This window comes from Pan troglodytes, chromosome 2, assembly GCF_028858775.2.
Source record: "Pan troglodytes isolate AG18354 chromosome 2, NHGRI_mPanTro3-v2.0_pri, whole genome shotgun sequence".
In the NCBI taxonomy this organism is placed as follows: Eukaryota; Metazoa; Chordata; class Mammalia; order Primates; family Hominidae; genus Pan; species Pan troglodytes.
The window spans coordinates 21134719-21156766 of record NC_086015.1 but is presented as its reverse complement, the minus strand read 5'-3'; the positions used below and the strand labels follow the sequence as shown (position 1 = coordinate 21156766).

Here is a 22048-nt window from a genome sequence, read left to right as displayed (position 1 = left end):
CAAACCTGTGTGCAGCAGTGCTGCCTGAGCCTCCTGCCATGCCCATTCTGTGGGATGGGAAAGCTGGATCTCTGTCTTAGTTATCAGTCAGTTGCCTCCAGCTGATGCCTCTTTTCCCCTTTAGGAAGTACTGTCTAGGCTTTCCTAATGCTGTCTCGAGTGGATTTCACTTTGCTAGAACCTTTTTTGCCAAAATGACTTTCTTGCCTTCATAGGGAGGGACTTCTCATTAATGTCTACCATCTGGCAGGGGTCCATAAAGGGCTACAGAGTAAGTATTTCAGGATTTGCAGGCAACATATGGTCATCTGGGTCACATACTGCTTTTTTTTTTCTTTGTATCTTCTTTTTGTTTTTATCACAACCCTTTAAAAATATATAAACCATTCTCAGCTTGGGGGCCATGCAAGAACAGGCCACAGGCTGGATTTGGCCATAGTTTGCTGACCCCTACTCTCAGATGTCAACATTGTATATAATTTATTTTAACATAAAACCACAGAATTTCCTAGCTAGAAAGGATCTTCCTACAGCTTCCTTATGTGCCTAGTCCTGTCTGCTCATTTGACCAGTGAGAAAATGAAGGCCAGAGGACACTGCAGGCTCCGAGGCCAGAGGCACTTAGCCTGCCAGGCATTATGTTTTCAGAAGCCCTGCCCCAACCCAGTAAGCTTCAGTCCCATCATGTTGCCCTGCTGTCCATTATCCGATAAGATGAAAAGATTGTTCATTTCCCACCTATATTTTAAATTATTAATAATATTTTTAAAATCAGCTTACAAAGTTTCATCTTGGAAAATGAACATTAGCAAAATATTATCTAAGTCACTTTCTCAAAAACTAGCATTCAGACACTTGTAAATTATTTTTTGTGTGATTTTAAAACAGCAAAATGACATTTGAGTGGGAATGTTTTTCAGTTTTAAGGGTGCTCTTCCAGAAGAGAGACTCCATGGTTAACTTCCTCTTGAAGCCATATGAAATGTTCATGGAGTGCTTTGACTCTGCATTTGTAGCCACATGAATGCAACAATGATACTGCCAGTTTAATTTCATTCGTTTCTTCACAAATTCTCCTTCCTTGCACAGATGTTTTATTTTTCAATAATCATTTATTTATTCAAATATTACTGAGCATAGGCCCAACCACAATGCATTTCTAATTGACAATTTTATTTAAAACTTTAGCATAATTTTTTAGTTGAGTATGTCAGTTTACTACAGAAAAAAAGATATTTTAAAATCACTAATGAATTTGTTAAATTTAGAACTTAATGATTATACTTTGCAGTTGTCATCCCTGGTTTCTGTATTTATAACAACCTACCAATGACCACTGCTGCCCCGGTGGACCCCACTGTGCATACCCAAGATAACCTAGCCATGAGATGTGTCTGCAGTGAATGAAACTGCACCCTTGTTCTGGCAGGGCCTCATCACGTGCAGCATCCAAGAGATACTGCACCTCTGCGTGTGCTTCTGAGACACAGTCAGCCCTTCCTGGGGCTGAAGACCCCACAAGTGAAAATAAAATGGCTTCTCTTCTCTACCTCTTCTCTGCCATGGCCCTTCCCCATAGCTGTTAGCAGTTTATACAAAGCTAGTACTCCTGAAAAAGGTTTTACTGAAGAAGAGAGAAACAGAGAAGCAGTGCTTTCCTCTCTCCTTCAGGGAAATCTTGAGATTTCTTGAGAGAATTCCTGAATTCAAGCAAGCAAGTCAGAAAGAAGCCAAGTGCATGGGGCCTTCCACTGCAAAGCCCAAGGATCTGGGCTAGGCTGATAAGGGCCCAGGGGGTCTACCAGGCATGAGATAGCTGCCAGGTACCCACCTTCTTCCTGCAGGAGCTAACACATCAGTGCTTGGAGCTGGCTAAGTTTTCCTCCTCACTGCTTGTGGGAGGAGGTACAGAGGGCCGTGGACAGGCTACCCCCAGGAACATGCGCCAAGAGAGCCAAGTGGGAGTTCCGAAGGCTTCCACAGCCTGCTGTGCCAGGAACTGGGTGTCCAAGGCTATGGGCTATATCCCCTGCTCTCATGAGCTCCCAGTTATGGAGGGCCAGGGCCTAGGGGAGCAGCGCTAGGCAGGTTCTTGACACATTGGAGATGTAAGCACCACATGTTGGGTTTGTGATGGGTTGTGCCATGGCACATTCCTAACTTAGGGATGGGTTTTTGGTGCTTTCTTGGTTAATATCAGTAAATAATGTCTAAAAGATAGTGCAGAAGGGCCAGGCTCCCCTGCCTAGTGACACGTGGCTCATGGTCCTCCTGCCGATGCCCTTCCTCAAAAGCAACTGTGAAAGTGTTCTTCCTTTGTGGGAATTCACATGCCCTGCTCCTCACTGTGAGGTTGATGTGACGTGGCTCATAGTGTTCTGTTTGGTTTACAAATCTTACCTCCAGCTTTGAAAACAGCAGTCTTGTGAAATTGTATTCTATAGGGTGAGAAGAGCCACACGCTGTCCCTCCCTTCTCAGCAGCTATCCTCACACATTCCTTTGGGAAGTATGTGATGAACTAACTCAAATCAACTGCAGTAGAAGGCAGGACTTTGTGGGACCCTGGATCCATTATTAGTCAGCCAAAGCATCACTTGCCCTTTTGGTACTTGGATCCCCTGTTTTAATCTGCATATTGTCTACTATTACAGCCACTAGCCACGTATCTATTTAAAATTAAATGCACTAAAATTCAATAGAATTAAAAATTCAGTTCCTCAGTCACACTAGCCACTTTTCAAGTGTTTGGTATCCACCTGTGGCTAGGGGCTGCTGTATTGAGTAGCACAGACAGAGAATGTTTCCATCATCATGGAAAATGTCTGTTGAACACTGCTGGTCTATAGTTGGGCTCACCTGCTTCTACAACCATCCTAAACTCAAGCTATGAAATGAGGTAGGTCTGGGAAGGTGGCAGGAAGCGGGTAAGAGGGATATGTGTTGTGATGATCATGGCTAGTTTTAGGCAGGACTGACAGGTTGAAAAGTTTTCTAATTGTGTAAGACTTACCTGTATTGGGTAAAAAGAGAGGATTGACCTAGGGATTTACAAAACTTCTGTAAATGTTATAAATGGCACCAGATAGCAGTTAAGGCTGCTAGGGAAATCCATAAAGAAGTCAACTCTGCCTCTTGAAAAAAATTCTAGGTGGGAGTCCAGAAGAGTGGGGTCTTTTGTTGTGCCTTGTGACATTGGCCAAGCTACCAGGTCTCCTATTTGGGCTTGTTTGCTTGATCTGTAATGCAAAGGGGCAAGGAGGGGGGTCAGTAAAAGAAAATGGCTGCTAAGGCCCTGTCAGCTCTAACTTGCTTTGTCTACGGCAGTCTATGACCTTCATCTGGGAATTGGGGGAAGCATGCCAGATAACTACAGTAATGGTAGAAACTACTTTTAGTCAGGGGTTTGAAAAGTATTTCTCCACTTCATTCAGGGGTTTGAAAAGTATTTCTCCACTTCAGAATCTCACTGACGTCTTCACTGTAAGCTAAAGGAGAATAAGTGATCTCAGTATCTCTGAAGTAGAGGCACCACTCTAAAAACTAGGCCCTGCTAAACATGCTGTTTTATTTTCAACCTAGGATAAGCTCCACCAAGTAGCATTCCAGCCCTGTGTTGTGGTGAGAGGTCAAGATTTTCACAGTTTACAGTGCAGGACAACTGTCCTATGAACAAAGTGTCTACACTTCTGGAAGAAGTCAAACCTGAGGGCCTCTGTTGATTCCCCAGCAGCTTTCAATGCACTCCCCAAAGGCAGCATGGCTCTGACCAGGTGCACCTTATATAGGGACAGTCATGGGGAAGAGATTTGAGTTCTTTTCCTCCAACTCAGAAAAAAGACAGTCCTTCTCTACCAAACAGCTCTGGTGCCATTTGTGATCACACCCCCTGCTATCAGACTACCGTGTGCTATGTTTTTCTTCGCTTGTGTAGGAGTTAATGTGTTAATAGAATGTTAACAGCTTTAGAACCTGAGATGAAGAACCTCAAGGCCTGTTGCAGCTCTGTGATCTTAAAGGCCAATTACGTTTATGTTCTCTGACTGAATATCCTAAAGGTTGGTGAATCATCAGAGATGGAAGGTTCCTGAGCCATTATTTAGCCACTTGCCCCCTACATCACTGAGGAGGACATGAGATTTAGAGAGGGGCCTATCAGACAGGGCTCAAGGCCAGATTTCCCTGAGAGCTGTTACTCATTCCCCTTCTTGGCTCTGCACACAGTGCACACATGGCCTAGGCCATGCCAGTGTGGAGGCCCAAGGACTCAGGAGACACTTCCAGTCAGAGGTCTCCATATATCTCATTAGACTTGAGACCCCAGCACGAGACTCCACCCATGCTGTGGGGAGGGTAGGCAGACGGGGTGAGGGAGGCAGCTGTGGGCACTACATCACCTTACAGCACCACTGGGTGAGGTGTTCTTTCTGCCAGGCTGGCACTGGATGTCCTTGGTCGAACTTTGGCTTTGCTAACCCAAAACCTTTACCTGTGTCCGTGAATGTTAACTTTATTAAGTTAAAAAATAAAAAGCCACTCATAATTGCTTAGAAAGAAAATAATTTTTGAGTAAAACAATTCTATCTCTATACTTTTTGCCATTATACTTTGCAATTGCCATTCTTGGTTTTCACATTTGTAGAACCTACCGGTTACCACCATTGCTCCAGGAGACCCCTGTGTGCATACCCAAGATGAGCTAGCAATGAGATCTACATGAGATGAAACACATTAGGCCTTCTGAAAGCTATCCTTCTAGCCAGTAATAGAGTCACTCCAGATCTGGCAGCTCACATTAGGGAGCCAGCAGCTGCACATATCATCTCACTATATCATGACAACACATTAGGAGGAAGACACTGTCTTTATCCCTGTTTCACAGATGAAAGTTAAAGTTCAAGGAGGATGGGTGATTTGCATGGCAGGGTCCCACGTGACGCTGGTAGGGATTCTGCCTGCAACCTATTGGCCATCTCCTGAGCCTGGGCTCTCCCTGGCAGCACTGACACTGCCTCTGTCTGAAGCTTGTCAAACAGGAGCTTTACTTTGTTCCCCCAGGGAAGCCAGCATTTGGCTTCAGAGGGGCTCACAAGATGCTGCTGGCACTGCACCACTGGTAAACGTGTGGGCTTCAGGGCAGCAGGCCAAACACTGCGTCTTTCAAGGTCGAATGCAGGGTGAGGTGGCCTAGCTTTCCACCACGAGTCCCCCAGTTCACAGGGCCTTCCACTCAGTTCTTTGCCAGTTTCTTCTTTCATCCACCTGTACTTCTGACTGTACTTCACAGGCCTCTTCAGAAACGCCAGGGTGCACTGATAGAGGGAATTCCGATGACTTCATCCTGATTTCCAAAGATGATGATGGGAGCAGTGCGAGGGGCTCCTTCTCCGGCCAGGCCCAGCCTCTTCGCACCCTCAGAAGCACCTCTGGGAAAAGCCAGGCCCCAGTCTGCTCCCCACTGGTGTTCTCAGATCCACTGATGGGCCCAGCCTCAGCTTCCTCCAGCAACCCCAGCTCCAGTCCTGATGACGACAGCAGCAAGGACTCTGGCTTCACCATTGTGAGTCCCCTGGACATCTGACCACAGTGCCCAGTCCTGCCCCACAGGGATCTAGCCACCCTTCAGTGGCCCCAAGGCCAGACTGAGGCTCGTCCAGTGGAGAACCTTCTTAAACCACTGCTTCCTTCCCGGCATGCATTTGGCATTGGTCCAGCCCTTTGAAACCCCTTAGAGAGAAGCATATATGGCCACAAAGCACAGAGGCTTAGGTTTGCCACATGCAGACAGGGCTTTCTGGGCCCTTACCTAATCCCCACCCGACTCTTGCTCTGAGTTAGAGCTGAGTTACGTACCCAGTATCACACTCACAGTTAGAAAAGACCGAATCACAATTTAGAATCACTTTTCCTCTGTCCCCTTCTCCCCAGCTAAGAATGTGTGGCACCTCCATCAGTTATACTTAGAAGGAGCAGAAATAGTTATTTTCATATCTTCTATCCCTCAAAGCATCAGACATGGGAAAATTGGTTTATACCAAGAAAGCTTCCTCTGTGGAAATCTGTCTCAGCCTACTTTATTCCTGCATTGGGAAGCCATATCGCAGAGCTAAATGCAATAGAATGAACTAGAACTAGTGGATTCCAGGGCTGGGGGGGGAAAAAAAGAAAAAACCTCATTACTGACCTCTCAAAGTTATAAGGATCTCTGCAAACAGGATCTAAGCTTAGGAATCATATTTAGGTGTGATATAGTGTTAGATTTTTTTGATGTATTAAAGAATGCATCTCCAATCCTTAGGCCATATCAACTTTGGCCATCAATATCTCTCCTTAAACAATTATATTTCACCTTTTAGAATCTTTCATAGCCAGAAAACAAGATTACTGTAAGCCAGTTTTTGCTGCACTGATTTCAAAAGATAGATATAAGAATATTACTGTCCTTCAAATGGAAAATGCGACCTTGACTTTATGGGATAAACATCTTTCAGACAGTCAGTTTTCTAGTCAAGTTTCTCTGGTTTCAGAGCTGTATATACCTGTCAACTGAGGAATAAAGGGAAAAACCCAAGTTCATTCCCACCCAAAGTCAGAATCCCTCATTGGCCTTAAGGTAGCAGTCATAAGACAGAGAATTGGACCTAGAGTCCCTTCTGTGGGGAATAAGGATACCTAGAGAACATTCCACATGCCAAGAGGATGCAGGATTTCTACACAACCCCTTCCCTTCTTGGAAGTCAAGTGTAGGTACTGCAGGGCCTGTGCTCAGCTGTGAACCCCGTATCCTGGGCACCACTGCCGGGACCGGGTCTGACATGCCAGTGCCTTCCTGGGCTGAGCACAGATTAGAGACTCTCCCCCTTGTCAGTCAGCACCTTAGGAAACCATGATGGGCACAGAGCATCACATGAGCTGTTTCTCTCCTTAAAGAAGATCCCTGGAAAGGATGCTTTTCCTCTCCTTTGCCTGCGCAGGAATTCTAACAGGAGTGGGTGAGGATGGCAGAGGGACACAGTGCCTGTCTCACCTCCATCAGGGAGAGCAGCCATGCCAGGGATGACTAGCTCTTTGAGCCTGTCCTCAGAGGATGGCGAGGCAGCCGGGCAGTGGAGGCCTTCATGGTAACAAATGAAAGCTCAGTATAGAGGAACAGACACTGTTTACGTCCCTCCCACTGCTAACCTTATATATCTCTATAGACAAATGTGATAATGACATGATTTCCCACCTGCCCTCCAAGAAAATGGTGACTCAACTCTCAAGTCAGCTACCGTAGAGAGGGTTCTAATTGGTTCTGCAATTTGCTCTTAAACTCTAGCAGGGAACTCTCCTCTTACCACATCAGCATGTAAGGTGAATAATAACTCTGGTTTTGCCGGACAACAGGTTGTCTGACCTTCAACCACTGGGCAGTTGCCTGGCAGATGCACACAGTAGCTCCCTGGCTTCTGGCTCTGAGTGTTCCTCTCAGCACCTCTGAGTAAGCTGCTGCCAAGCACATATCCCTATGACAACACTTTGTAAAAGCTGCGGGGCGCCCATACAGCGAGTGACCTTGCAACTGTGCAGGGCTGCCACTGGTCACTTTCTCACCTTGGGAAGGTGTCAGTGTTTTCAGTTCTAAGGTAAGAGGTGTAGAGCTGTTCCCACCAGGGCTCTGGGACAGACTGGAAAGGACCACAGACCTGGCCATCCCTGGGCAGCGGGGCCAGTGTCACCTGCTGACCTCTAGTATTTCCTTTGCCCTAGAGCTAGAGTCATGATAGCTGAGGGTCACTGGCCCTGCAAGAGTCACTAGGCACCCACCATGCCAATAAGGCTCTCCACTGGCTCCCTGCAGTTGGCTGGGTGTTTAATAGTCACTGAAAACTCCCAGCCCTGCTGCACACTAGAGGCAGGTCCTCTCGGTCCTCTCCATCCTGTGCTTCTGTGTTGGTGGCATGTGAGGACCAATGGGTTCACTCAGAGATATTGCTTCTGTGGCCCCCAACAAGCTCACCGCCTCCTTGGAGGAGAGAGACATACAAGGACAGTGGGTCATGGGTAGTACCAGCCTCAAATTCCCACAGGCTCATACTCAGACAATTGTATTACTGCCTTACGTTTTTTAAGTGTTTTTTTTAATTCTTCATAGTTGAGTATTATTTGCAATTTTATTAGTTACAGTGCTATTAAAGAATATATGTTCCTTTTTATTATATTATCAGATACTTATGTTTAATTGTACATTTTTTAAATCCTGAATATATTGTGTTTTGTTAACAAATGTAATCAGTGGAACCCTTCTTACGTTTTGATTATTAGCAGTTAAATACATTTTGTATACATGAAGCTTAGATTAATTCCCATCATCATCATCTCCTGTTTTTATATGTGTCCCTATGTGTTTCATGCATTCCTCTTTGATCAGATTGGAATTTGAGTTAAAATTTAGCTTTGTACATTACGTGTGAGAGTTACAGACTAGCAAGTCTAATTACTTTGCCTTACCTTGAGTGTATGCCACAGGGTCAGATAACACATTAAACATTTAGTTACACTGGATTACTCTTCCAAAGCTGACCTCCTGCTAATGTTCAGAGGTAACTGCAATCCGGAAAGAAAGAATATCACTGCAGAAAGAATGTGACTCTAAAAATAAACCAGGACCTCCCTGTGATTTGCCTTGCCTGCAGATGACCAATTGACTCTTGTGCTGTCAGCCCTGGGGTTGCTAAGGAAGCTGCTTCAGGGAGTTGGGGGTTAGTTGCCCGCTCTCAACAGGAATGCCTCCTCTACTTTGTCAGAGATGCTGAACAAATATCAAACTCTGTGGCAGTCATGCTGGCCGCCTAAGAATAACCTGTCAGAGTTGATGCACATTATTTTTGTTTTTATTTTATTTTTTTAAGGAACTGCTCCAAGGGTTCATTATAGAACAGGAGTGTGTACGGAGGACTTAGGTCCCCACATAGAGTGGCCGTTCTGTGGCGGCTCCAACCAATTCCATCCCTCCTTTCCTGCGGACACACACCTGGCCCCTGGCCCCTACCCTGTGTGTCCGGAGGAGGGGCACTGGGGAGGCTGTGGAGCAGAGAGAAGAGGCCGGATGCATTGAGGATGGCACCTGGCAAGCCAGGCTTCCTTCTCAAAGGCCAGACTGCTTTCTCAGTGTTACTTACTAAAGCTCTCTTTTTATAGTGTTAAAAAGATATATAAAGTTCGTATAAACAGGCTTGAGACCACTTTGATGTAAAAGCTGTCATAGTAGTTTTTCTCACAGTGGCACAATTCATTTGATGGATGGAATATTCAGTGACGCCATGTATGCCCTATCGCTTTTTTCTCATCCATCTTTATGCTAGAACTCATATTGATTTAAGAAATGATTTCTCCTTTTGGCAAAGCGACCCCATTCAATATGGTTATAATAAAAGACTAATGTCAAACTGAGACTATAGCTTGACTTATTCCAGGCCACGCGTGGGGGCACAAGGTGCTGACCAGGCCCGGCCCAGAGGAGTCCCTCGGAGTGCATAGCCAGGTGGGGCGTGGACGATGGAACCATGTCCCAGCCCGGACGCAGAGGTTGGTCCAGCCCCAGCACTGTGTTCCAGCCTCACATCACCACTGGGCAGGTCCTAGGCCTCGCCCAGGGCTCACACCCAACTCTGACATTCCCTTCCTCTCTAACTTGGGCTAGTTTCTTAACTTCTGGGGCCTCAGTTTCCTTATCTGCAAACTGAAGAGAGTAGTCACCTAGTTCATAGGGTGTGGTGGGGATTGAAGAGGATAACAATTGAAAGTACTTAGCACAGAGCCTGACATACCATGAACTGCCCGACAGTTTCAAAGACGATGCTTAATTCTGGAAGAGCCCCTGGAGGTCATGTAGTCCTACCCCGACCATTGACAGCCAGGACCTCAGAGGCTGCTGGAAGGCCCGGGTCGCACCCTGAGGCAGCTCTGCTCAGCCCACTGGTCCAAGAGACCATTTTTGGGGGCAGCCCCAGTGGCTTGCTATCCATCAGCACCAGGTTTGCCCTGGTAGCTGCACTTCCACCAATCCAATGTGGGATTGGTGAAAAGGCCACAGGTGAGGTTGGGGAAAAGGTGAGTATAGTCTTAAGTGACAAACTAGGAGGGATGGGGAGGGGGATCTCTATAGCTTAGGCAGAGCCATCATGCCAATGGCAGCTTAAAATTTGCACCTGGGCCCATCTCTAGCCTGGGCCTCTGTCCCCAACCCAGCTAGCAAGTAGCTTTTCCTCTTGTGGGGCACAGCCCCTCCCCACAGGTTCTACCATCAAAAGGTTGGAGGGCCTGGTACACTCCTCAAATGGATCTTGCTAGTGAGGGTGACCCCAGCTTCCTCAGACCAGTGACAGCCACACATGCACTGGCATCCCCCGCTGGCCTCCAGGAGTCTCACCCATGTCCCTTGGGCGTGACTGCTTCAGTGCTTCTGAAACCTCCTCCTGCCCTCCCTGCACCTCTCCACCTGAGGCTGAGCTCCTGGCCCTAGAAAGTTGCTAGCAAGTGTGAGGGAATGACATCTCCTGGGAGCAGCTCTCAGCCAAAGGCTGAGGAGTCAGTGCATAACAACCCAGGCCCCTAGCTCCTGGGTGGAGGCACCCTGATGTGAGTGCTGGTGGCTTCCCTGCAGGGTTAAGCTCCAGTTGCTCTTGAATCTTTTCTCAGGGTCAGCTTCTTGGGGAACTCAAGCTAAGACACCCTAGACACCCTTCTTCCTGAGCCCCTTCTCCAGGCAGAAGGGTTGTCCCTGGCTCACCCCCTACCAAGGCCAGGGGTGAGTGGGAAGAGAGTGCAGGTTGTTAGGTGGGCCCAGAGTCCTCACAGATGAGGGTGGTGCTGAGAGGCTGCTGCCCCGGCGTCTGTGGTTCTTCGAGGGCCAGGGCAGGCCCTCTGTGTGAGTTCTTGCTCCCAGGCCTGCCGAGTTGCCCCCTCTCACAAGTGAACATTACCCACGGCTAATCAGGCCCTGCTGGAGGAGCTACTGACGCGCCATTTCATTTAGTAGTTTGCCTCTGCCACAGCCAGCATTCTTAGCCTTTTAAGGACATGTGTACGTCACCAGTAACTTCTGTGCTCTGAGCAGCTTACCTGTTGGTGAGAGGGGACAGATGACACCGACCCAGAGAGATGACACCGACCCAGAGGATCCATGCAACATTGGGCCACTTGTTCCTCCAGCAGATGTGATTGGACACCTTCAAAGTGTGAGGCTGCACAGGTGCTGGGGACACACAAAATGCCCCTCAGATTGCCGGGAGTGGCTGGAAGAGACATGTTTCTATATTAGGAACAAACACCAAAAAAAAAAAAAAAAAAAAATTAAATACTAAGGTGGCCCAGAGGAAATCCTCTATGCAGCCTGGGAGGGGTGCCAGGAGACCACAGAGGTGAGTGGGGTGAGCGGGGCCCAGCGTGAGCCTGCCGTCCAGCCCTCTGCGGTGAGCGGTGGAGCACTCCCACTTCCTGCTCAGCAAATGGTAGAAACCGAGCTGAGAGGTGGACTTACAGCAGCCAGGCAGTTGCATTTTCCCACGGGCACTTGCAGTAATGGGGATGGCCCCTCAGGAAGGACTTGATGCTGCCCAGCCATTCAGTGATAGCTAACAGAGACTGCATAGGCTGTGCCAGCTGGGGAGCCCCGGAAGGGTCCCAAGGGCATGCCACCGACCCATCATCTGGGATGTAGCTCCAGCAGCTGCCTGGCAGCAGGAGCCCCTCCCATGTGTCAGACCCAGAAAAGCTAAGGGATATTTAACAAGGTGTAAGTATAACTGAAAGGGTCATGGGGCTGCAGCAGATGTCACCCCCAGTCCCCCACAGTGCTGTGAAGGGCAGGACAACCAACAAAGGCCATGTTGTAAAGAGATCGTCATTCACTGCCTTTCTGACAACATGCTTGGCCCTCAACATCCCTACCTCCTGCCCTCAGCTCTGCCCCTGGTCCTGAGCTACCCAGCTGTCAATGCCAGGGCCCAGTGGTCCATGCACAGCTTCCTGGCCCTTGGACCATCCCACAGCTTGGTCAGACCCTGCCTTATCCCACCACAGAGAAGGCCTCATTCCCACTTTTAGGTCTGGCCAGTGGCCTTGTTCCTTCGACTCCAGCTCACCTCGTCACCCCCTCACCTGGAAGCAGATACCACCAAGAGTCCCTCTGAGCCCTCAGGATGACAGGTGGTTCCTTGACCACCGCAGCCCCACTGGCGTCCCTCCTGCCCAAGGCTGCACACCTGCCCTTTCCTCTGCCCACAACACCTCTCCCTGCCCTCCAGGTTACAGGGGTGAATGCCAGCTTCAGTGGCCAACCTGCTGTTTGGTGAGGCTCCACCAGACTCCTGCGCATTGAACTGCTTCCCGAAGTCCCGTTGTTATATTCCGCTTTGTGTCACACAGCAACAATTTATTATGTTTGTGGGTTGTGTGGGGCAGGGATTCAGGTAGGGCACAGTGGAGATGATTCGTCACTGGTACCCCTGTCACATCTGGGTCTTTGGAAGACTCGAAGGCTGGTCTTTGTGATGTCCAGTGGTTGATGCTGGGACCTTAGCTTGGGCTGTCAGCCAGAGCACCTACATGCAGCCTGTGCTTTTTTGCAGCATGGTGGCTGGGATCCAAGAACGAGTGTCCGAGGGGAAGGCAGGTAGGTGGAAGCCATTTCACCTTTTATGACTGGCCTCAGAAGGCACACAGCATCAATTCTGCCACATTCTATTCATCAAGGTAGTCACAAGCCCACGCAGATTCAAGGGGAGTGAAAATCGATAGCACTTCTTGATGGGGAGGGTAATGTTCCAGAAGCACATGTGGGACTGGAAGTGCTGCGGCCAGTTTTGGAGACTATAATCTGCCATGTTCATTGCAGGTTTCTGCAGGGTAGCAGGAGTGAGACCTCAGTCATCCGGTGGTAGACTAAGGCGCTCCAGCCATTCTGGGGAGCTTACAGGCCCCATCCAAACCCTGCAGTATGTGTAGCTGCTCACTCCTCTCCCCCAGGACACCTTAGATATGTTTTTTAAGCACACCCCAAAACTCTTTGACACCGGTCCCGTCAAGAGGCCCTTGAATCTTGGCTCTGTGACTTCTCAACCAGTAGAATATGGAGGACATGATGCAGCATCAGATGGGACTACTTCTTGTCTCTTGGTACATTCACACTTGGAACCTGGCCACCATGCTGCAAGGAAGCCCAAGCAGCTCTGTGGAGAGCAGCCAACAATCAATAACAACTTACAATACCATCTCGGAAGTGGATCCTTTGGCCTCAATGACACTGTGCAGAGCAGAGACAAGGTATACCCACCAAACCCTTCCCAAAGTACAAAATTGTGAGCAAACTAAATGATTGTTTTAAGCTACTGAGTTTTGGGGAAGGTCGTTATGCAGCAGTGGCTATTTCCTGATAACTCTGACTAGCAGGATCCATCTCTTGTAAATTCTCCCATCTTAGGACTGTACACGTTCTCCAGGCCTTTGTCCTACCTCCCTGCATTCTGCTGAATATATTCATGTCCAAGTCCAGATTCTGCATTTCTTATCTTGAAAAGAGGGACTCTGAGCCTTAGCTATTTATTTACCCGTATTTATGAGCCTACCATGTGCCAAACACTGTGCTGGGGGCTGGAGACATGCAGTGAACAAGATGGATAAGATGCCTGTCCTCAGGGAGCTTGCAGTCCAGTGGGAGAGAAAGGCAATGCTCAGTGAATGAATGAATGAGATAATTTCAGATGGGAAGGATGTGGCAGAGACCCTTCAGGAAGCCCCAGTTCCCTTTCCCCCTGGGGAGGGACACAACTAGACCAGCCTCCCTTGAAGGGACTGAGCTTGGGCCACTGGAGTGTGAGGGGTGAATATGAATATGTAGAGGAGGAGGAGATGAGTAGATGACTCTGGGAGCCCAGAACGGTGGGGTGGGGGAGAGCGCAGAAACCACCTCCTCCCCAGATCTTGAGGACCAGCCAGTCCCAGGTTTTTCCTAAACCTCTTTGTCATTCTTTGCTTTCATTCCCATAAACATTGCCCCTCCCACAAACATCACCCCTGGGGAAAGAGTCATAATCAACTCTGATCAAATCCCAGGCTGCTTACAGGTTGGGGAAAGATAGAAGCCAGTGTCAACCAACCCCAGTTCATTCAGAGATGTTAGTGTCCATCAGACACCAGTGCCCTGAGCCCTGCCTGCCTGACTCCTCCCTCAAGGTGCCAGGGGTCCATCTATCCCGCTGTCAGCCAATCAAGAGGGGACTATGAGCAAGACAAGCAAGCTCCGGGAGCCTCCATTTCCCCGTCGTTAATATTGGGGGGTGGGGCTGGGGCAAATGCCTAGCTTGGCCACCTCGCAGGGGTGTTGCAAGGGTATTAAGCCTGTCAAACTCCAGGCCCTGGGTCTGGCTGTCACCTGCATTAACTCCTCCCAGTCTCCCCATGGGGGCCGGTGATGGGGAAGGCAAAGCCTTGGGCTGATGTGGCCACATGTGTGCAGACAGCCCGGAAGCTCTGCCCCTCAGGACTTTCCCTCCCCCAGCACCTGAATGGCAGGATTTGGGTGGCTTCTAACTCCTGGAGGTGACAAGCTCTGCATGATCGCAGCAGCCTCTGTGCTTCCATCTACCGTGCAGCACCAGCACCAGGGACCAAACTCACCCTGTCACAAGATATGGAGGCATGTTCCTAGGCATGTGTGTGACTCACCCAGTGTCGCAGCGGTGGTGCGTGGCAAGGCTGCCGCTGGGTTTCTGAGAATCCTGCACCTCAGAGATTCAGAGAAACTCAGACTTTCAGAGAAAGTCTGTCCTGTCCGCTGTCAGCAGAGGCGTTAACCACAGAGCTTGCAGTGGGAGCCCCGAGAACTAGCTCAGCAAGGCCAGGCAGAGTTCATCCTTCCTGTCCCTGAGCTGCTCTGGGGCTGGAGGCCGCATGAAGCAGAGCCAGATGTTAGCTCTGTCCCCTGGTGGCAGCGTGGACGTGGCAGACAGGTGAGAGACGGGCCTGCTGGAGTCGAACTGGGGATCCACTTTACCGGAATCCATGGGAACAAAGCAGATCCAGGCCTCATGTTATCACCCCTCCTGCGTAGGCTGGGTTTGGTCCCAGCTCGTCCAGGAGACAGTGGGTAGGCCCCACTCTCTCTGACACTCCATCTGAAAAATAAGGAGGCTGGGGTAGAGCTGGCTTTTTTTTTTTTTTTTTTTTTTTTGAGACGATTCTCGCTCTGTTGCCCAGGCTGGAGTGCAGTGGCATGATCTCAACTCACTGCAACCTCCACCTCCTGGGTTTCAAGCAATTCTCCCACCTCAGCTTCCCGAGTAGCTGGGATTACAGGCGCCCACCACCACACCCGGCTAATTTTTTTGTATTTTCAGTAGAGATGGGGTTTCACCATCTTGGCCACGCTGGTCTTGAACTCCTGACCTCATGATCCACCCACCTTGGCCTCCCAAAGCGCTGGGATTACAGGCATGAGCCACCACAGCCAAGCAGGCACTTTTTTCAAACTTTTTTGACCAGACCCCACAGTAATAAATACATTTTATGATGAAATTTGACTGGCTTAAAAATATATTCCATGATACATTAAATAGGATTGTGTCTGCTGCTATATAACACACAGGTTCCAAAATGTCAGTTGCTTAAAACAAGAGAAGTCCATTTCTCACAGACATAAGTATCAAAGTGAGGCTTCCTGGTTTGTGTGTGACTCTCCTCCATGCAGTGATTCAGGGACCCAGCCACATTGAGGCTCCATCCTTTAGGACTTTCCCACCAATGTCAGAGACACTTTGACTAAGAAGTAAAGTGTCACTTTTAATCACATTCCACTGGGAAAGCAAGTCACCCAGCGGCCCACCTAGACACAAGGGCAGCCCCTTCCTAGGGACACACTGATACTATGGAGAGGATTACAGCTTTGCTAGCTAGTCAGCTGCCTCCACCCCCACACCCTAACCCCTGAATACACACACCATACACACCCTGAAACAGAAGGCTCGTGAAACAAACATCCTCATACCGCATGCAATACCTTTCTCATTCTGATACCTTCTCCCCTATTTTATTTGATTCTATTTTATTTTCATAAGTGCTGGATGTGACCCACTAAATTAATCTCATGATCCACTAATGGGTCAATTCCTACAGCTTAAAGATTCAGATGATTCCTTAAAGAAGTGTCCATAATACTAACCAACTCTGAAGAGTGTATAGAGTTCAGTGGCCACACAGTTGATAAGCTTTTTTAGCTAAAAAGAGAACTGCTTGAAGCCATAGCTGTCACTCAGAGGAAGAAGCATGTAAGAAAAGTGGCTTTTAATGCAGAATAAATTGGAATATCCTCCTAATCTATGCAAAGACATAAGAACTGCTCAGGTGTCCAGGGGCAGAAGGCATTCGGGGTTGGGGGGTGGGGGGCAGCAGCAGGACAGTTTCTGAGGGACATGTTGGCTCCAGGCTCTTTTCTGGGAGGATTTGACAAGTGCTTTTCCCAGAATGCAGCCAATTTTGCACAAATTCCAGCCAGGTGGCAATGATCATTCACCAGAATGTAGGAGGAGGACCTAGAGTCTTGGCACCTGCTGTGAAAGATCCTCTATGTCCCCGGGTCACCCTTCCTCTCCCACCTTGCCTCCCCCGGAAAGGTCCACTCTGCCGCATTCTTGTTGCTGATGTCCTCTGATCCCTGACAGGTCTGCAAAACACTTCTGGGCCTGGTACTCTTCTCTCAGAAACACCTGGGAAATAGCCCCATAACTTGTGACTCCGTTCATGATGTATGGCCCAAAGTGACATTGGGGACACTGACCCCTTTCTTTGAAGAGATGAATCAGACCTCAATAATAACCCAGACACTCCTGCATAAATCTAATTTCAAATATCTAACTAGGCCAGGTGCAGTGGCTCAGGCCTATAATCCCAGCACTTTGGGATAGGAGGATCGCTTGAGCCCAGGAGTTCAAGACCAGCCTGGGCAACATAGTGAGATGCCATCTCTATAAAAAATTTAAAAATTAGCTAGGTGTGGTGGCAAGTGCGTGTAGTCCCAGCTACTCAGGAGGCTGAGGTGGAAGGATCACTTGAACTCAGGGAGGTTGAGGCTGCAGTGAGTCATGATTGCACCACTGCACTCCAGCCTGGGTGACAGAGATCCCATCTCAAAAAAAAAACTCCCAACTAATTTTGGCCCATGCATCACAATTTATACAGCTGTCCCTATTACAAACCCAGAGCAAGGAGGCTGCATGGAAAAGACGTGCAATGGGAGGAATGCAGGCTTGGGCAGCCAGTGGATCTGGGTGCAAGAAGGACCTCTGCCTTACACAAGCTACATGCCCTTAAGCAACTTGCACAACGTCTCTGAACCTCCGTCCTCTTACCTGCAATCGGGGATGCATTAGGCAATCTCGTGCCTCTCAGGACACGAGTGAGAAGTGGATGAGTGTACAGCCTGGCTAGTGGTAAGTGCCCGATAGATGCTGGTGTGTCCCATCCCCATACAGAAAGGCCATAAAACTGTAGTCTGTCTCCAAGTATTTATAGTTAGTGATAGCCAAGGAGGCGGCATGGGTACATCCTATGGCTTAGTGTACACTGGTCATGTGGACACACACCCCTGGGTCCACATACACGCACTCAATAAATATTTACTGAGCATTTCAGACCCTGTTCTAGGCACTGGAGAAGCAGCAGTTTAAAAGAAAGAAAGAAAGAAAGAAAACCCAGATATGTCCTTATGGAGCTGACAGTCTAGTGTCGCCATTCCTCCCTGTCACCTCCCTACCCAGCTCCTCTCCTCTCACAGCTGCTTCGAATCTGGGTCATTGGTTCAGGTAAATAAAAGAGTTCAGACAGAGCCATGATGAATACTAATTAGCATTATAATAATGAAAAGAGAACTGGGAAAAATTATTTTATAGGCCACAAAGATATATAATTATATTGTAACATTATGCGTAAATGGAAAACTCACAATTGGAAGGGAACCATGGTAGATATAATTCAGAACACCAGATAATCCCAAAATTATTTCTATTGGCTGTCTTAGGCTTTAAAAAATGATTCAACTTTTTAATTTGAAATAATTGTACATGCACATAGAAGTTGCAAAGATAGTGTACAGAGAATTATCTTGTACCCTTCACCCAGCCTCCTCCAATGATAACATCTTACTTAGCCATAGTACCATTTTCAAGACCAGGAAATTGCTGCATTACTAGTTACTGTTAACCAAACTGAAGGCCTTACTGAGATTGTGCTCATTTTTACATGCACTCTTTTTTTTTTCTGGTGTTCTATGAAATTTTATCCCATGTATAGATTTGTATAGCCACCACCACAATCAAGATACAGAAAGTTCCATCACCACAGAGAAACTCCCTCATGTTCCCTTCTTATAGTCACAGCCTCCCTGCATCCCTAGCCCCTGGTAACCAGTGAACGGTTCTCCATCACTGTTATTTTGTCATTTTGAGAATGTTATACAAGTGGAATTATGCAGCATGGAAACTTTAAGGATTGGCTTTTTTCACTTCATCTAATGCTCTTGAGATCCATCCAAGTTGTGTGTATCAAAATTCTTTCCCTTTCGTGGCTTCACAGCATTCTACGATATGGAGGCACCGCAGTTGATGCTCACCCCACTGAAGAACATTTGGGTTGTTTGTAGTTTTTAGCTGTTACCAATAAAGCTGCTAAGAACATCTGTGTGCAGGTTTTTACATGGCCTTTGATGCACGGAATCTATTACTATGTTTTTTTTGAGACAGTTTCTCGCTCTGTCGCCCAGGCTGGAGTGTAGTGGCATAATCTCAGCTCCCTACAACCTCCGCCTCCCGGGTTCAAGCAATTCTCCTGCCTCCGCCTCCTGAGTAGTTGGGATTACAAGGGCACAACACCACACCCGGCTTATTTTTTTTTTGTATTTTTAGTAGAGATGGGGTTTCCCCATGTTGGCCAGGCTGGTCTCGAACTCCTGACTTAAAATGATCCACCCGCCTCAGCCTCCCAAAGTGCTGGGATTACAGGCATAAGCCACCACGCCCAGCCCGGAATCTATTTTTTATGCCCACTCTCAGCAAACAGGTTTTCCTTATATTGCTCCAACCTCATGTGTGAGTCGTTACTTATCTGGATGTAATAGATGGGGCAACGCAAATGCCTATAACACCACTGAGAGTCGGGAAGAAAGCAGAGAAGAACTTGAGTAGCAATGACAGGTGTGTAAATGTCACCAAGTCACTGCAGGAGGCCCATCAGCCATTGCTCTGTTATTTACATATATTTAACACACACTTAAAAGGTTTGGCCATAGCGTCTCCTTGTCCACAGCCATTCACATGGGGTGGAGATGCCTTAGACAGCAGCTGACGTTACAACTGATAATATGACAGTGGAGGTGAGACTTAAAAACAGTCCTATAATGCTAGAAACTTGGGCCCATTCAGTGTAGGGTGAATAATCCAATTCACTTCAGTGGCTCAAGGGGCACCTCTTTTACTGCAGCAGAGCCACCTTTGTTCATAGTGGTTACCAGAGTTCTCTAGAGAAGACTGAATTATGATTAGTATGCTTCTCAGCAAGGCAACAACTGATCGTCAAGAGTGATTTCACCCCAAACTATTGAGAGTTACAGAAATCAAAATGCTTCAAGTAGTAAGCTCTAGCAAATTGGCTTGAAGAACACCACATACTCTGAGGCCAAGTAAATTAGGTATCATTGTATTAATGATTCATTTTAATGAACACATTCCAACCAAAGGCATACCAGGCCTACCTATGTTCCATGCCTATACACAGGGTAGACACAGTGTATTAGTCTGTTTTCATACTTCTATAAAGAACTGCCTGAGACTGAGTAATTTATAAAGGAAGAGGTTAATTGAGCCACAGTTCAGCAAGACTGGGGAGGCCTCAGGAAACTTACAGTCATGGCAGAAGGTGAAGGGGAAGCAAAGCTCCTTCTTCACAAGGCAGCAGGAAGAAGTGCTGAGTGAAGGGGGAAGAGCCCCTTATGAAACCATCAGATCTCGTGAGAACTCACTGTCACGAGAACAGCCTGGAGGAAACCACCCCCATGATTCAATTACCTCCACCTGGTCTCTCCCTTGGCACCTGGGGATTATGGGGATTACAATTCAAGATAAGATGTGGGTGGGGACACAAAGCCTAACCATATCACACAACTTGGGGTCAAACTTTTTACCCAAAGAGCATGGCTCTGAAGTCACACATGCCCAGACATGATTCTCAGTGGGGTGACCTTGCTCAAGGCCTTCATCTCACTGAGCCTCTGTTTCTCCATCAGTAAAATAGGAGTTGCAGTTCCTCCTGCTAGGGTCATAAAGAGAAGGGAATAGGATGAAGGCTTGTGGCACATGAGGGTCTTAGGGAATGTTCATGTGAAAAACAACTTTCACGTGAGAAATTTTTCCCTTGAGGCCGTTGCGAACCCTTCTACCCTCCTCAATGAGAGTATGTATGGGGCCAGTTCTCAGCCACCTTCTGCCTCAGTTTCCCCACTGTCCCTACTCCTATCTGAATCACATCCACCATTCCCGGCCATTGTCAATCCCAGAGGCTGTGACTTGGTTGGCTCCTAGGCACTTGGGACAAGCTGGCTGGCTGGTAAGGAATTTGACTCTGGGCCTCTGGAGACCACCCCGGCTCCATTTTCCTATTCGCACCTCCCTCTCTCCATATCCGCCAGCAAACAAGCAACCATCAGTCCTCTCTAGAGATCTGAGGGCTCCCAGGGCATCATCTATAAAGGCTGCAGCCTTTGCTGATGAAATTATCTTCCTTCAGGTGGCAACTTTAAACCTCCCCTTGGCAATCAGGAGCTGCTCACTGCACTCCAGACAGAAACCACTTAACTAGATTCAGGGGGCAAATGTCTTCTCTGTGAGTCTGGCTCAGTTTCTCAGTCTACCTGAGCAGGAAAATGTGGCACCCCATGTGCTGTTTCTTAATGCTGACCAGGAACCTCTCCTGCCTACTGGAGGGGATATCGGTTTGTAAGAGAGTCCTGCTGTGGGAGAAGCTCGGCTCAGACCAAAGGTGGTGAGGTCAGAGGGACACAGGCTTCTGGTCTCGCCACCAACCACTGGTGTGATCAGGGTAAAAGTCCTGTGACCCCAGTGGGGCCTCAGTTTCTTCGTCTGCAATAGGATGACAAGACCCTCTCCTAGGACTGTGGTGGGAAATAACAAAGATGGTTGATGTAAGGGCTCGTATAGGGTCATCATACCGGGGCCAGCAGCAAGCGAATGCGGGACACATTCTTCTCATGGTGAGGGCAGCTGTGCAAGAGATCGATCCCATCTGTGCACACATCCCAGGCCTCTGCGTGCATCACATCTGTTAACTCCTGTTGGCCAAGGCAAGTCCTATGGTTGAGCCCAGAGACAGGGGTGGAGCGGGCGGCACACCAGCCCACAGAGCGGCAACTGCAAACTCCGATCCTACGACTAGGGAGGGAGTGAAGAGCTAGAAACACACCCTCATTGGCCAAGGATGGTGTATAGTTAGGCTGGGATTTGCAACCTGCATTCTCTTGGAGGACACGGCCCACACTGTTTCACCTCCACATAATTACCCTGTGGTGACTCAAATTGAGAATGAGTCTCAACCTTTTTTACTTACAGGAAAGAGAGTCTTTCATCAACATCCATCTATAATTGGCCTTAAGTTGTTTTCCCAGCCAGGAAAGGCCTATTTTGCAAGCATTTATTGGCTAGGGCTGTGAGTGTTTTTCATGTATTAACTCATTTAATCCTCACAACAGCCCTATGAGGCAGGTACTGTTGTTTTCCCATTTTAGAGAAGAGAAAGTTGAGGCTCAGAGGGATTAAATAATTTCCGTAGGGCCTCATAGTGCGTAAGTTCCCAGAGATGGGATCTGAACCCAGGCTGGCTCTCTCTTCTCTCCAGAACCTGCACTCTTGCCACCGTGCTTACCCATCAGAGACCCTGGGACCATGGCAATGTGAAAGACTCTGGCAGCGCCCAGGCCACGGGGAAAGCCCCTCCTCTCTCCCACCCAC

The 22048-nt window shown here is 48.2% G+C and overlaps 1 protein-coding gene across 50 annotated transcripts in view; it reads left to right on the top strand.

Annotated features, from left to right (window-relative positions):
• Positions 1–9427, top strand: part of TBC1D5 (TBC1 domain family member 5) — a 584007-nt gene extending 574580 nt beyond the window's left edge. For all 50 annotated transcript variants that reach the window (XM_054680417.2, XM_001161410.8, XM_009444995.4 and 47 more), the window contains one exon: positions 5287–9427. In XM_054680417.2, coding sequence (XP_054536392.1) covers positions 5287–5580 — 294 coding nt within the window. In that variant the 3' untranslated portion in view covers positions 5581–9427. The remainder of the gene's footprint in view (positions 1–5286) is intronic.
• Positions 9428–22048: the final 12621 nt, after the last annotated feature.